The sequence below is a fragment of the Cuculus canorus genome, chromosome 1 (genome assembly GCF_017976375.1).
Source record: "Cuculus canorus isolate bCucCan1 chromosome 1, bCucCan1.pri, whole genome shotgun sequence".
In the NCBI taxonomy this organism is placed as follows: Eukaryota; Metazoa; Chordata; class Aves; order Cuculiformes; family Cuculidae; genus Cuculus; species Cuculus canorus.
The window spans coordinates 97,859,412-97,874,079 of record NC_071401.1 but is presented as its reverse complement, the minus strand read 5'-3'; the positions used below and the strand labels follow the sequence as shown (position 1 = coordinate 97,874,079).

Genomic DNA, 14,668 nt, shown 5'->3' with positions numbered 1-14,668 from the left:
TTTCATGGTCTTTTCCATCTATCACTTCAAAAAAGGGAAGAAAAATAAATAAGCAGAAATGCCACAATACCCCTAACTCTTGCAGTGCTTTCAGGCACAACATAATTATTCAACCTAGGGCCATCGCTGTGCTGGTTAATATTACTCTTTCAGGCCTTCAATATTCCAACTGCAGTCACTACCACTGCTTTGTAGCAGAGCTCAATATTCAAATGGCCTGCAGCTGTATAGTAAGCAGTTTGGGGATTCAGAATTATTCTAGTCATTAAAATAGAATATTTAGATAAACAGTAAAAAGATGCAGACTGGCTTCCCGCAGGGCAGGTTGCACAAATAACTTTAAAATACACTACAGAACTGTAATTGCCAGATCATAGGTCAGAGTCACCAGGCTGGAGGCCTGTAACTTGAAATAATTGAAAGCTAAGAAATACAACCACCCTCCATGTAAAGATCAGGGATTTTGTTGAGATTACCCGGGGAGGACTTCCCCTGTTTTATCTTTTAAGCTCAGATCTGTAACATATGGCTCCAGGAATCCACACGCCATTCTCAATGGCCAGGTGTGCAGCAGGACCAGGCTCCCTCAGCCTCGGGAACAGCAGTGTAAGACAAGGATCAACCTTGTGTGCCCACTGCAGGCAGGGAAAGAGGCCAAGTGGCCTCTCCTGGGACAACTGCCTAGCTGCAGACCTTAAGATACCTCATATCCACAGCAATGCTCCTGGCAGCATCCCTGCCATCGCACTTGGTGGAAGGGGTGAGGAGGGGGAGAGTCTGACAGCCTGCTAGCAGCAGCAAGCCACAGCAGCAGCCCTCTCCCAAGACGCACCACAGGACTCCCGTGAACATCGCTAGCAGACAATTGGTGTAAGATGTGGCAACTGGAAGAGGATGCTGTTTTCCGTCAGCACTCACTAGTACAACCTCTGTAGGTGATGTTTTCAGAAACTACAAGAATAAGAAAACATTTGTCCCTTCCGCCACCACAGCTCTTATCAAAGAGCTGCATAGCCTACAGCTCGAGCACCAGGAAACACAGTGTTCAGTGCACTACAAATAAAACCATCCTGCTTCAGGGTAGTGGAGCTTTCTGCGGATGGCACAGAAATCAGATGCACTTTTCTTACTGTGTTCAATAGGCCTTTCAAGTATATCACTGAATAGCAAGCAAAAACCTACTCACACTAGAACTGATTTAGTAGAAAAGTAAAAATAAATCAAGGAAAAACTCACCGTAAATATCAGAGGATGCATCAGACTTCTCTATTTGAATGTGCTGTGTAATTTTCTGACAGATTTCTATTTCTTTGTACAGCTGAATAGAAAAAAAAAAAAACACAAAAATATGTTACAGCAGGAGGACATAATTGCAATCATTTTTAACAGTTTATTTTTTTTAATTACAGGCAGAAGAAATGGATTGTGGTCATTACTTATCAAATATTTTTTCTTCACGTGTGCAAGATGTATTAGTAGTGTCACCCAGCTTTACTGTCAGAAGCAGTTAAACAGGAGGAAGCAATTTTTACTACCACCATCGTAAAGCAAGGATACATCTATTTCACTGAGTCAATACCATCCTGAGTACACAAGAAACAAGAGCTTTTATTTATGATTTTGTATTTTATGGGCGGTCATCATTTAAGGTTTATATCATTTTTATTAAGAAATTTCAGGAATTCAACTATTCAATAGTATGAAAATCACAAAGAGGAATCTGGTTTCTTAAATAAATTTCGTAATTGTTAGAAGGCTTAATATGCAGCTCTTTCTTAGCATAAAATTTCACCTTCAACAAGTTTATATTTATCTGTACACAAAACAGCCCCCAAGTCTTTGAAATGGTCATTAACATACTTCCTGGGAGACTAGCACTAATTCGCACCTCGGTAATAACCCAGAAGCCTGTGCACGCAGGTGCAATTCACTCTGCCTTTCAGGAGCCAAGCAACCCCTCAGCAGGGCTACACCTCTCTGTTACAGCTCACATTTTGTGCTTTCAAACCACCTACATTCTCCTGTCTTATGTGGCTTGTTATTGTACCCAGGTCCTGCCCCAAGCTCCGAACAAAGGAGCTTGCCACCCCGCCTGAGGAAGGGAGATCCTTTTTTTCCAGACACAGTCAGGTATTTCGAGGCTCTCAGCTGTCATCATTGTGAGTCAGCCCTGACTTACTCCTTTTAAGACAGCCTTGACACCTCTGGCTTTAGCAGAGGCTTGGCAATGGTTTTCCTATAGCACAGACCAGCACTTCAGTAACAAACCATCCTTTTGTCTTTGGGAAAAAATCATACCCACAGGTAAATGAGAGCCCACGGGTAAATATAAATTTTATTTATATACTCATAGGAGTGTGTAAAAAAGCAATTCAAAATAACTAGCATTTTAAAACCAGGTGACATTGGTGTTTGGACTGAAGTATTTAAACAATTTTTTAAAGAACAGTAACTCCTTCGCAAGGGATTTCCTTAATAAAAATATAATTTATCTTCTGCTTATATAGCACTTACACATATGTTTAATTGCAAATATTAGGTATTACAGTTATATGCCCATATAAATGGTTGTACATAGTAAAATAAAATGTAAAATTAAACGAGGATGCCATGCTAGCAATAAATAAAATGTAAAATTAAACGAGGATGCCATGCTAGCAATATTTTTAAAATGCAGTTCTCAAATACAGGAATGTATTATTCAAAACGTGAAAAAGAGTGAAATGGCTTTTACAAAAATCTCAGCAAGAGGAGCAAGAAAAAAAAGAAAAAAAATCACAGTATTTTCATAACAAAACTTGTGTCTGATTCATGTAGTCACCTAAACTGAGCATGCAGGACCAGAACCAAGGAGGACAACACGTGCTCTTGCAGTGATGTGGGAGCCACACACTGCATCCCAAAGCGTCTTTTCAAGCATGAACCTCTACTGAATGGGAGGCAAATAACTGGGATGTACAGGCTGCAGGTGAGGTACTCAAACCAGAGAGCTGGTCTTCCATCTAAAAGAGCCACCTTACTCTAAGTAAAAAGTATGGCACATCAGCCTTCAGCCCAAACACTCCAACACTGAGTTTACAGTAAAAGATGCCTAAAGCTGCAACTGCCTGGTACAGCACCTAATGCTAAATATTCTTCCCCTGAACCCTTAGTAACATTTCTAACACATAATAAACCAAATTCGTGAATTTTCAAAAGACTGTGTCAAAGCACAAAATGTTACCATCAATGTTTTGGAGAGGAATGGAATATGGATATTTAATCTCTATTTCTTATTTAAATACATGTAATACACTCTGCAAGAAAAGGAAGTATCACCCTAAGAAATTATGTTTATCTTTTCTGCAGAAACGTATGTATGTAAAGGCATTTTAGTAGATGCAAGATACCTCAAGCAAGGTGACATCAACATCAGACAATGTTATAAACAGTTCTTTGGAAAACTACAAAAACAGAGGCCTTTAGTTTTACCATATTGCACCAGGAACATTTAAACACTTAAATAAAGTAACTCAAATTTTCTTATGGAAAGGGCATACACACAAGCAAACACACAAATGTGTGGGTTTTTAACACTACTACATTAGATATAACCATGCTGCACGTACTTATATTATAATCTTTCAGCATGTACATAATCCCACTGACTACATAGAGTTTTGGTTTAATTTCAGTTTTCCAGAATAAACAACAAGCGATGTCTATGTGAATCCTACATCCTCTTACTGTTAGACAAGTTACCAAAGTCCTCTCAGGAAATGAAAACTAAAGTCTGTCTCCTCTGAGTTTTAATTTTTCCTAACTATATTTCACTTTCCAGTCTTAGTAGTCCCCTAGCACTTTCTCACTCTTTGTTGTTGTTGTTGCTGCTGACAGTTTTAATGGCACATCCCAGAACTTCTTTACTAGATGAACAAAAGCATCCATAAGTGACAAAGTTTTAGTTTTTATAAATAAAATAGCCACCAATGTAAAGGGCTTTAAAATGCTTTACAACATGTGTAAAATCATAGCTAAAGCATGACACTAATTCCGTTTGGTCTTTTTTTTAATCTCCTATTTCAAAACTACTTTGAAGTCTGCTTTTGAGATGAAGGATATGAAAACATCCAGCTGAAGCAATTAGGAAAGTATATTCTCGCCCATAACTCCCAAGGTTTTTAAGTTCAAAGTTAACCTTCCCATTTAGGAAAAAAAACCCTGAACAACCAACCAAAAAAAAACCCACCTAGCTGTGCATTCTCCTCTCTTTAAAAAGCATACTAGGTGATTCAAACAAGAAATACTCAGGCCTAAACACCGTGTCTTTAAAATCACCAAGGGCAATCTGAACAACAAGAAAAGGCAGTCTTGAGAGAAGTTAAGCGTAAATGTACATTACAGTGACTTTCACACATTACCTGTGGCTGTTGCTCCTCTCTGTTTTCCACATAGACACATGCATGCACAGACAAATGCTAAACACCAACTCTCCTCAAGTTGAAATGTTTGGAGAGATTACTGAAGGCCAATTTGCTACGGTCTGCAAAGCTCTATAATTGCAAGTTAAAAAGCATAACTCTGCATATTACAAATGCCAGATAAACACTAATTAATAGTGTCCTACAAAGTGCCATTTAATTTTGCTCAGCAGGTAGCATTACCAGTTCATAGATATCCTCTTCTGGCTTTGGTACATAAAATTGAATCTGATTTTCAATCAGGAATTTAAGACGCAGGTAGTGAGCAGAGTGATCCAGCTGGTGTGTCTGCAAGAAATGGAAAAGAAGCTTTAGAAGAAAGAAGCAATGGCTCACATCATCTACACTCAGGGAATGGCCTGACAGTCACAGGGAGAAAAGGATGGGGATGCCCCAGCATAATCTTTCACAAAAGGCCCACAATCTTCTAACCTGAACAAGAACCTGAACTTTCTCCTTTTCCCCAGGAATAAGGGTTAATTTAACCACTGACCAGGATGTCAAGGGCAATGCTAATACTCTACCCACCCTCTTCAGTTCTCCTTATCTAGCAGTTCTGTCTGCTTCATTCCATGCTATTGCAGAAATAAGCAAATACCATTACAGCAGAAGCCTCAGAGCATGCCTTTGTATACAAAGGGCACTTAAAATCACAAGGAGAAAAACAAACATTCTGCTAACAGAGAACAATGTAACAGGAAAAATTTTTTCTGTTTAGTTTGGGTTTTTTAGCATCTTCATAACTTAGTGTGTAAGAAAGATGTGGTATATTTCAAGCAAGGTTAATACAAAAAAAAAAAAAAAAAAATCTGTCCTCTGAATTCAAACCAGTTCAGGATACATTGGCTTTACATGACTAAAAGAAGCCAAGAGTTGCATCTTGGATTACATCCCAGTGGAAACAGGTCACATCATTTTAATGAATTAGTTATAATTAGCTGAGGATGCAGCATTTGGTCTGGGAGATGTTAACGACCTTTTCTCAGCATGATGAATAAGCTTGATTTAAGCAGAGGTTAATGCAGTGTGTAATCAAAACATATTAGAATTATGATAAACACAATGTCATTCAGAAGTTACTTTCAAAGTTAGTAAACTGTTGACTAAAGCTAATGAAACCCCCCAAAGTGATTCACAAATACAGGAGGTGAGTTCTCCTCACTGTCACTTTCAAAATCCCATTATTATATGCTTTTATACATCGGCCTTTTCATCTTATACAAGCAAATTATCAAAGTTTCCTAGATCATACTAAAAACAAAGGCTCATCTGAAAATTCATGCCAGAATGTCCTTCTTGCCTATTTATTATGTTTTTTGAAGGCTCGCTTATCCAGTTCAAGCCAAGACGATGATACATTGGGACTCAGCTGACTGATCACACAGCACAGATTATGAGTAATGTACACCGAGTGACCCTGTGGAAAAGATCACACATTGACCTAGCAACCCTTCAGCAAATACTCAGAGAACAGTGAACATTTTTGAAAGTCTTCGTTTGCTTGGGAATAAAAAAGAGCTACCACTATGAATAATAATAAAAAGGAGACTGATCTATTGCTGCATTTTACGTAGTGCTGCATTCAAATATGTCCAATTCAGAGACAAAATTATCTCTATATGAAACTGAATATCTGAAATGGGATAACCTCCATAATCCATACAAATAGCTAGCTAATTAAATAAGGAATTCAAAATCTATCAAAGGCCAGAATAAAAAGGTGTGCATATAGGAGATCCTCAACCCTTCCCCTCTTTTTTCTTTATTGATAAAACACTTTGCTCATTGTTTCCTGACCATTTTCACTAGTTTTCTCTCTTACATGCACATGCATACCAGCACCCCAGAAATTAAATGGAAGCAGAATCAGTTTTAATAGTTCAGCAATGATCAATAGGAGTCCTAGATTAGTTTCTGGTCAGATTAATTCACTATCGCTAGACACAAACTGAAGAGCACCTTGCACACTAATTAAACACAAACAGACAGAGAAGACATAAACCCACAGACTGCACCCCTCACGTCCAGAGGGATATGTCCATGATAAGAAGTCCTCTGAAAGTGTGGAAAATGCTTGAGCCATTTACAGCAAAGCAAGTGGGGAAAAAATTCTATGCAGAAAAACTAAGTAGCAGAAAAAAGAGCCAGGCAACCTGGCAGCCTCCTCCTGCCACCGCTGAGTATCTTCCCATGGTCTCCTGTGCCAAAGCTCTCATACACATGCTGCATTTCACGCAACATCAGGCGCAGCCACTGCACAAATGCCAACCAGCCAGACCTATGCTGACAAGCTACCTGTCACCAACTAAAGCTCAGGGTTGGGAGAGAGCCCCTGTCTGCAGCTAGGTATGTGTGCTGATTCCAACAGCAACTTCATGTGTTCTCTCCTTGCAAAGCAGACCCAAAAGGATGCTTTTGAGCAGAAATCACAGCTTGCTGTAGTGGGACATTAATTTACCCAGTCTGGGGCTTCAAGCCATTGGGCGCAGGCCAGGAGCTGCCTTAGCTGCACTGGCAGGGCAGGGAGCCCATGCTCAGCCACCTCAGGGTCCCTGAGGGGATGGGAGCTCCCTGCAGGGATGGGGGCACCCCACCACCAGAGCCACCCCCTGCCCTGGGGCAAGGGCAGGGTGCACTCACACCTGCCAGCGACCGGCTCTGCGTCTTGCACTTTGACAGCATCTTAAAAGAGCAGCCATCCCCACCGGCAGTGGCCTAATCTACCACTCTGGTGGTCAATGACAAGGCTCCTGCCTGCTTTGATATGGGCTTGGAGGTTACTGCCAAAGCCTCCATTTTCATCCCTGTCTTTGCAGGGATATTTCCTTACAAGAAAATCATGTGTGCTGGCCATTTTAGAGAGCAGGAGGGGGCCAAAAGGAAGATGACCAATGATCCATTGAAGCCCCAAACTGTGCCAGAGCACAGCATCATCTAAAGAGGTCATCGGATAAAATTCACATCAATTTTGAACCACTGATTTCTTCCCAGAAGCACCATCAGCCCCGGGTGGATGTCATTCATCCACTACATTGCAATCTCATCCAAGTCTGGCAATGAGAGTCATCACCATTAAAGCTGTGAAGGTGCAGCACATGAGCCACTCCATTTCGTTAATTAACATTTCTATAGCTGCCCCAAGGCTTTGTCTAACTCGAAAGTTTACATTAGCTAAACTGTTTCAAATAGGGGCATGATATTCTATGGAAGTGAAAGGAAAAGGTCCTCTTAAAGTGGACATAGCCAGCTGGCCCTAAGAACCATACCATTAACCCACTTTTTTTGTTGCTGGTCTAGCTGCATCCATATGCGGGGAGGTGGGAGCAGGAACAGGGTAGCTTTAATGATATTAATATCCTTTCAAGACCACCCAAAATACCTTTTAGCAGTCCAAATAAGCTTCTTGGCTTATTTATTTCTCTCCTATAATGCTGGCTATGTCTGGACTAAATTAAGCAGCTAACCCAATTTAAAACACAACCCAACAGCTTAACTGACGTGCTTTTGATGAAGAATTTACAGCCTGGGGTGTGATTCAATTCAACATGCTCCACGTGGTATGGCTGGTCGGCACACAATCCAAACCATTCATCCATTTCAGGTCCCTTCTAGTTAAAGCAAGGGACAGGCATATTCTTTCAGCTTGGTGGGGGAGACCTTCATTAGAGCTGAAATGACAGCACCACAGAAAGACGCTAGCCATCCCACTGTATTACTTCAACTTTGCACTTGTGTGGCCCAAGCTTTTTTTCAGTAATCCAAGCCTTTTTCAAAATCCAAGTAAGACCATAGAGCATCAAGCTTTAGCAACTTCTTGAGCCTTCAAGCACAGACCCACAGACCTTGGGGAAATCTGCTTCTTGACCTTCACGCAGGTCTATTTGAAAAATAGAAATCATGAGAAAACAGAAACCTTCTCAGTGCTTTTTCCCTGTTCAGTCAAAAGACTAAATACTTGATCTTTGATGTTATTCTCTCCATGCTGCCTCTGCCTAAATCCATATGCAGTGTGTGTGTTTCTACTCAATTTTAAGACATACCATTATGAAAATGTTAGTAGTATGCATACACACGTTCACACTGATCAGTATTACCCATAGGAAAAAATTTAATGCATATACACTGACTTTTCCTGCCTTCCAAGTGATGTTATTGTTAAAGCTTAAGAGAAATCTTCGAGACACGGCTCTAAAGTATGATTTAAACTCTCCTCTCACCAATCTTGAATCATAAAAGTGTCACAAAGCAGCCTCCAAAACCTAACTCGCTGTATAATAACAAGCAGCAATGTCAGCATAAGAACACATTTTCTACAATTACTTGAGTGCACTCAATGTTCTCCAACAGAATAATCAAGCTCAGTTTAATAGCACAGATAGATTTAACCACATCTACAAACATGACCCACCACCACCCACAACAATCAAATGCAGTGAGAGACCAGATTCTCAGCACGCACCTACTGAAATTGGTGGAGCTACACCAATTTACTCCAGCTAAGGATCTGGCTCACTGAGTTAATCACCTGTACCTAAAGGAAAATATAAATCCTAAAAATAAATCATTACTAATAACATGTCATCTATATTTCTTATTATGTCTCTCTTCAAAAATGTCATCTTTTCCTGAATACAATGAAGAGCTTTCACAAGCTGCAGCACTTTTTAATAGTGCACCTGGCAGAGAGATGAGCACACTGTCTAATTATTGCAAACAAATGCCTTTCTCTTACCTTCCCTCTCTTTGGAAGCACATGCAACATGTCCTAAAAGTCCCTAAAGTTAAGCTCTGAACAGCAAAAAATGTTTTCGTTTGCTGCTGCTGTTGTTGTGTAAAAGAGGACTGGCTTTTCAGAACAGCCCGTGACAGGAGTTGGGTCTAGCTTGCAGTCAGCCCCTTAGCAGAAAACATACATTATGTAGCTGCCAGAACTGAAAGCTTGTATTTAATTTGTCAAAGCTTTCAACTTCTCTGCTGATATGTAACTCTTTTTAATGGCCAAATGTTTTTGATACTTCATCTTGCAAAGAAATCCAGGTGGTTTTGCTTCCACCCTCCACAATCGCAGATAAAAGCGTTCCGCTTTCTTCCCTCCTGCCACCTACACAAGGCGAGTCTGACTCCACAATGCAGACAGCAAACACAGGCACCTTCTCCTACTCCTGCTGCTGCTGTTTTCTTCGTGCCTTCCTCCCTCACACCAGCTGGAGAGAAGGAAGTGGCAGGGGGAAGGAAGGAGGAACAGCACCTGGAAACAGGACAACCTGGCACCTGGAAAAGGGTAAGATCATCCCACTTGCCTGGCAGAAGAGGGAACAGTCATGGGAGAGCTTAGCAGAGGTTGGAGAACCAAGGTGGTCAGGCAGCAACAGGGCGACTGTACTATCATGCTATGGGGCATCCAGCGAAAAGAAGCAGCCTATGAGCGAGGATGTTGGGGGCGGACAGGGAGAGGTTCCTGCACACAGTCTGGTCTCCAGTGAAGGGGGAGTGAGTGGGTGGTACGTGAGAGGTGGCAGCAGAGGCAGAATCAGGGTGTGAAGGCACTTCAGAGTTTCATACACAGTAGCCAGAGTAGAAAAGGCAAAAAACGATTTGCCTTTCTCTCCCTACACCCATGCCAAGCTTAGCTCCAGCTGCAGGAATTTTTCTCTTCTTTGGCGCTAGCATGAAAATTTCAGTATAAATCATGTTTTTCATCTATATACAATTTTTCATTTTCATACAATTGATCCTTCAATACAGCGCAGTCTAAGCACCCGCATCCAAGAAAGTCACTGTGAAGTTCAACTGAAAGGGCTCAGGGTTGTAGATGCTCCACTCCTCTCCCGGACACGCTTGTAGCCTTTACCTTGCAAATCATTTCCAGCACATCTCGTGTGGTGTCCCCAGGACGGATGACTGTCAGAGCAGGCTGGTTGTTTGGCAGGCAGAACCAAGATGGTGTAAAATACTCGTGGACCCAAATATCACAGTCAGGATTGTGCTGATGGACACTACTCAGTGCCGCTTCTTTTTCCCTCTAAATATATAAAATCCATTATGACTCTACTAGCTAAATACAATCTACTTCTTCATCAATAACAAATATAAGGAACATTATATACTGTATAAAAAAAAACTTTTATAGAGAACACATTTTACTCATATGCTTAGATTGAAGGCTTGTCTGGACAGGAAACTTCGCAGTTTTACCTGAGCAGTACAAAGTGTGCCTTCCCATGCCACCCACACAGCTACACTGGCGCAATGTGCTTTTCCTGGGATTTCACCCTATGGCTATTTGGAATGCTAGGAATGCAACGAAAAACAACTGTGATGAAAAAAGATTTAAAATTAAAACTTAAATGCACTGTGGTTTTGGGTAAACCAATCCAAGGCCAACAAACATATCATAGAGGCTACAGATCCTTTACCTAGAAATCGCAAAATAGCAGTTCTTAGCACTTATTTTGAATTTACTGTCTTTTATACATCTGAGTTACACTCCCAAGCTATAAAGCCCCAGGAAGTGATAGAGCTCCAGAATACCTACTTGCTGCAAGTGGGCTCATGCAGCTAAACCATATTCACTACATGAAGAATGTGCCTCTTAGCACTGTCTTAATGCTTTTCTATCTCTGACTTACTCTGGGGAAAGAGAAAGCAGTTGTAATCATGGCTGCAAACGCAGAAGCCCACAGAAGCACGTGAGAACAAAACAGAGAAAAGCCCTGCACTTCACAGTTATGCCAACTCTAAATTGTGAAACCCCCACATGGCTGCCACAAGGAGCCATCTTCCAGATCCAGTGGCGCCCAAGTCCTTTTGTGGGCAACCTTTTCCCTGGCGTGCAGTACTAACACCCCTCTGGGTATGGCACCTCCTGCTGTACTTAGGATACCACACACAGTGAGCCCTTTTGACTGGGGCCAACCAGCTCAAACCCTCCAAGGGCAGCTACAAGCCCTACAGCATATAGAGGAGCCTCTCCTCTCCCAGGGTCTCTGCATTCCCTCTCCTGTCTCAGGGTCAATGTTGCATTTAGGCTGGCTGTGACAGCAGGAGGATGAGGCAGATGGAGAGCTGGCGTTTTACCTTGCCATCTGGGACCGCGTCGTCGAAGATTCCTTCGAGAGATTTCTTTACTGAATCAACTCCTTCACCAAACACCTGAGGAAAAATAGAACAACTCCAGTTTAAAATATGACCACACATCTGTGCCATTTGCAGCAGATGCTAAGGGGAGAACAGTATATCTAATATTTAGCACAGAAATCAATCTGAAAAATATAAATATTCGTTTCAAAATACAGAAAAGGAAAATCACAGCTTGTTAAAAGGGAAGGAGGAGCTCGCGATGGAGCACCATGCTGAAAGATTCCAAGACAGTTGGGTTTAGTAGTCTGTCATTGAATTGGTGGAACTGCACAAATTTTACCTCCTTTTGTGCTGTTTCCCCACCTGTAGAGCTAGAGAAATTAATGCTTCTCCAACTTTGCTAAAGCTGAGAAATCAGAAGAAGGGCTCCACTTCTGGCTATTTTGTAATAAACAAGCTTCCAAAAAGTACTTAGCAAATATTCAAGTACCTCAAGTCAGTATAACCCTTCTTTAATGAAGTAAGAGCTGGTAATGTAGTACATGTAAAATAAAGAGGACTCCAAGAAGGAAGAATGACAAAATGGGAATATTTAAAGGATTCACCCCAAATCAGCACAGCACTGCAACAGATTGCCAAACAGGGTTGTTACTGCAGCAGAATCTTAGAATTAAAACTGAAAAGTTTAGTTTTATAGCTCCACATCAGCACAGCTTTATGACCAGGTTGCTGAGTTTAGCTGTTAACTATTCTGTACCCAAAACAAAGCAGGGACCATGCAAGATGGGAGAGGTCACTGCCCTTTAGGGATTTACAGTTTACTGTTTCAACTCAGCAATACTTTGCAGGGGAAATGTGTTCAGGCACTACATTTAGACATTCTGCTACTTTCTCAAAGCTTGACTTTTTCTTTGACTCTCTCCAGTATGCCTTTCCTTTAACATGGAACAAAATCCCTTTTCACACCGGTGCTTATTGAGGAGTGAAGGGGGTAGAAGTGGAGGCAAGGGGAGAAAGTGTGAATAATACATTTATCCCCACCAGCAGAAATAAAAAGAGTGAGTTCAGGAAAACACACAGGGATGAAAACACAGCATAGGCAGGATCCTAGCTCAGGACAAGGGATTGCACTTGATTTGGGGAAGATAAGTACGAGGCAACATGGATGCCACAGCACCAGCGTGAAGAATTGGGAATGCACTCTCAGAGGCATCTGTTGCTTCCCAACAAAACCCTGAGCTTCTGCTCAACCAATAAACATTAGGTGAACTTCTCATGTCTCACTAAAAACAAGCTAAACAATTTTGCAGCATTCATCCTCTGCTAAACAAAACAAACACCCACTGCTGCTTTATCAGAAGGAAGAAGAAATCACAGGGCACAGAACACGTGTCCCATGACTTTCTCCCCTCAAAAACTGAAGGAAGAGAAAGAAAAGCAAAGCTTACATTTCCTGCAATTAGATGAGGTATGGCTTTTAAAAACTGAAAACTATAATTAGGGATGCTTGGTAAGAATAATGAGGAAGCACCTTCCTACCCCACTGAAACATGTTTTCTAGAGAAAAATCTGAGCAGTGACTGGGTGGAAACGTTTCAGCTTTGTTTTTTTTTTTAAAATCTAAAGCAAAACATGGATTGTCCCTACCAAATGCAAAGCTTTTTGTAACTTAGGAAACTTTCTTCAAACTCAGCTACATTTAAAGTACTCTACAAACTCATTAATTTTAATTTAAAAAAATAAACAAGTCTGCACCTTCTTTTTTTTCCTTCCAAAGTTGTATCTGTTTTATACTGTTGCTTTGTTACTCCTGAGTTTAGCTAAAGTACCTTCAACAAAAGCAGAAGCAGCAGAAATGCAACAATAGTCGAAATTCAACCAGTTCTGCTAAAGAAGTTGAGAACTCCAAGCTTTGTTTGATAGGAGTTACTTATCTGTAATTATAGCCACTGACTTTGGAAGAGGATGTGGAATAAGATGACTATACACCACGAAAGATTAAGCAAGCAAAGTTAAAGCAGGATGTGTAGGTGCTTGATGCAAGTGACTCTTGCAGCATGAGCTGCATTCTGCACACTAATAAATAAGACTTGAATAAAACAATATCACAAACCTCCACAAACTTACCTGATTAATGCTTGGCCTCCCTTGTTTTTTCTTCGAGGTAGTATCCAGACCCCAAAGAGAAGAAAATCTGCTTCTCCGTTTACTGGCAGATCTGGACATTGCCTGTGTCCTTCTCCTCACTCCAGACTCCCCTGTGCGAGCTGCCACCTGTCAATGCCACATGGTTTTAAAATCAAAAGCCACAGCACCCCAACACACCATGGCTTATACTACTTAACAAACAGTGGAATCAACTTTGAAAAAAAAAAAGGAAAATACTATGGCAACAATGTGTACTCACAACTGGGGCAATGGTGATGCTTCCAGGCTACTTCTTCCTCATTACAATTTAATTCACTTCTTCCAACATCAAACATCAAAAATTAAAATCAACAGTACCACATCCCCATTTTTTTGCATTTAATCTGAGATATTTTGTAGCATCCTAATTATGACAGAGAAAAGCCACAGCACCAGTGAAGGGTTAGGGTTTCTTCTGGGTTTCTGCCTGAAACCAGGTTTCAAAGCTAGACACACAAAACTTGAGATTTCCAAGCTTCTCTGTTGCTTCCAAACAGTCCAGTCTTTCTCTCTGTTCTTTCCTGTGGAAGCACGGGGGCATCCTGGATCTGACTCATTACTACTACAAGGCCAGATAAAGGCTTGCAAATAGGTCAAGGTATTTAAAACCTGCACTTCCTTAAAGATAGCAACATTTGAAGGAGTGAGCAAAACACAGGAAGTGAAAAGTGAGCTGAAATGACCCTTTGGATTAGAGCAGTGTTAACTGCTTGGGTAAGTGAAAAATGGCCTGTAGCAACCCCTTTGGAGTAAAAAAATATTTGGTTTTACTGAGACTAAATATCTGGGGACTGTTTCCCCAAAGAGGAAGCTCTGGTAAAAACTAGTGCAACATTAGTCAGAGGTGAAGTGTTTGGGCCAAATTTAAAGCAGATTCCCCACATGGAGGTGGCCTCAGAAGAGTGAGCTCCTCTCCTGAGAAAAAGGGAGTGGTAGGAGAT

At 41.1% G+C, this 14,668-nt stretch overlaps 1 protein-coding gene across 9 annotated transcripts in view; it reads right to left on the bottom strand.

Annotated features, from left to right (window-relative positions):
• Positions 1-14,668, bottom strand: part of TIAM1 (TIAM Rac1 associated GEF 1) — a 191,928-nt gene that overhangs the window by 42,705 nt on the left and 134,555 nt on the right. For all 9 annotated transcript variants that reach the window (XR_008450732.1, XM_054071824.1, XM_054071811.1 and 6 more), the window contains 5 exons: positions 13,668-13,814; positions 11,538-11,612; positions 10,312-10,482; positions 4,644-4,748; positions 1,237-1,318 (listed from right to left, as the gene is read on the bottom strand). Coding sequence is in view for 8 of the 9 variants with exons in the window: in XM_054071824.1 (XP_053927799.1) it covers positions 1,237-1,318; positions 4,644-4,748; positions 10,312-10,482; positions 11,538-11,612; positions 13,668-13,814 (580 nt within the window). In the remaining variant the exon portion in view is untranslated. The remainder of the gene's footprint in view (positions 1-1,236; positions 1,319-4,643; positions 4,749-10,311; positions 10,483-11,537; positions 11,613-13,667; positions 13,815-14,668) is intronic.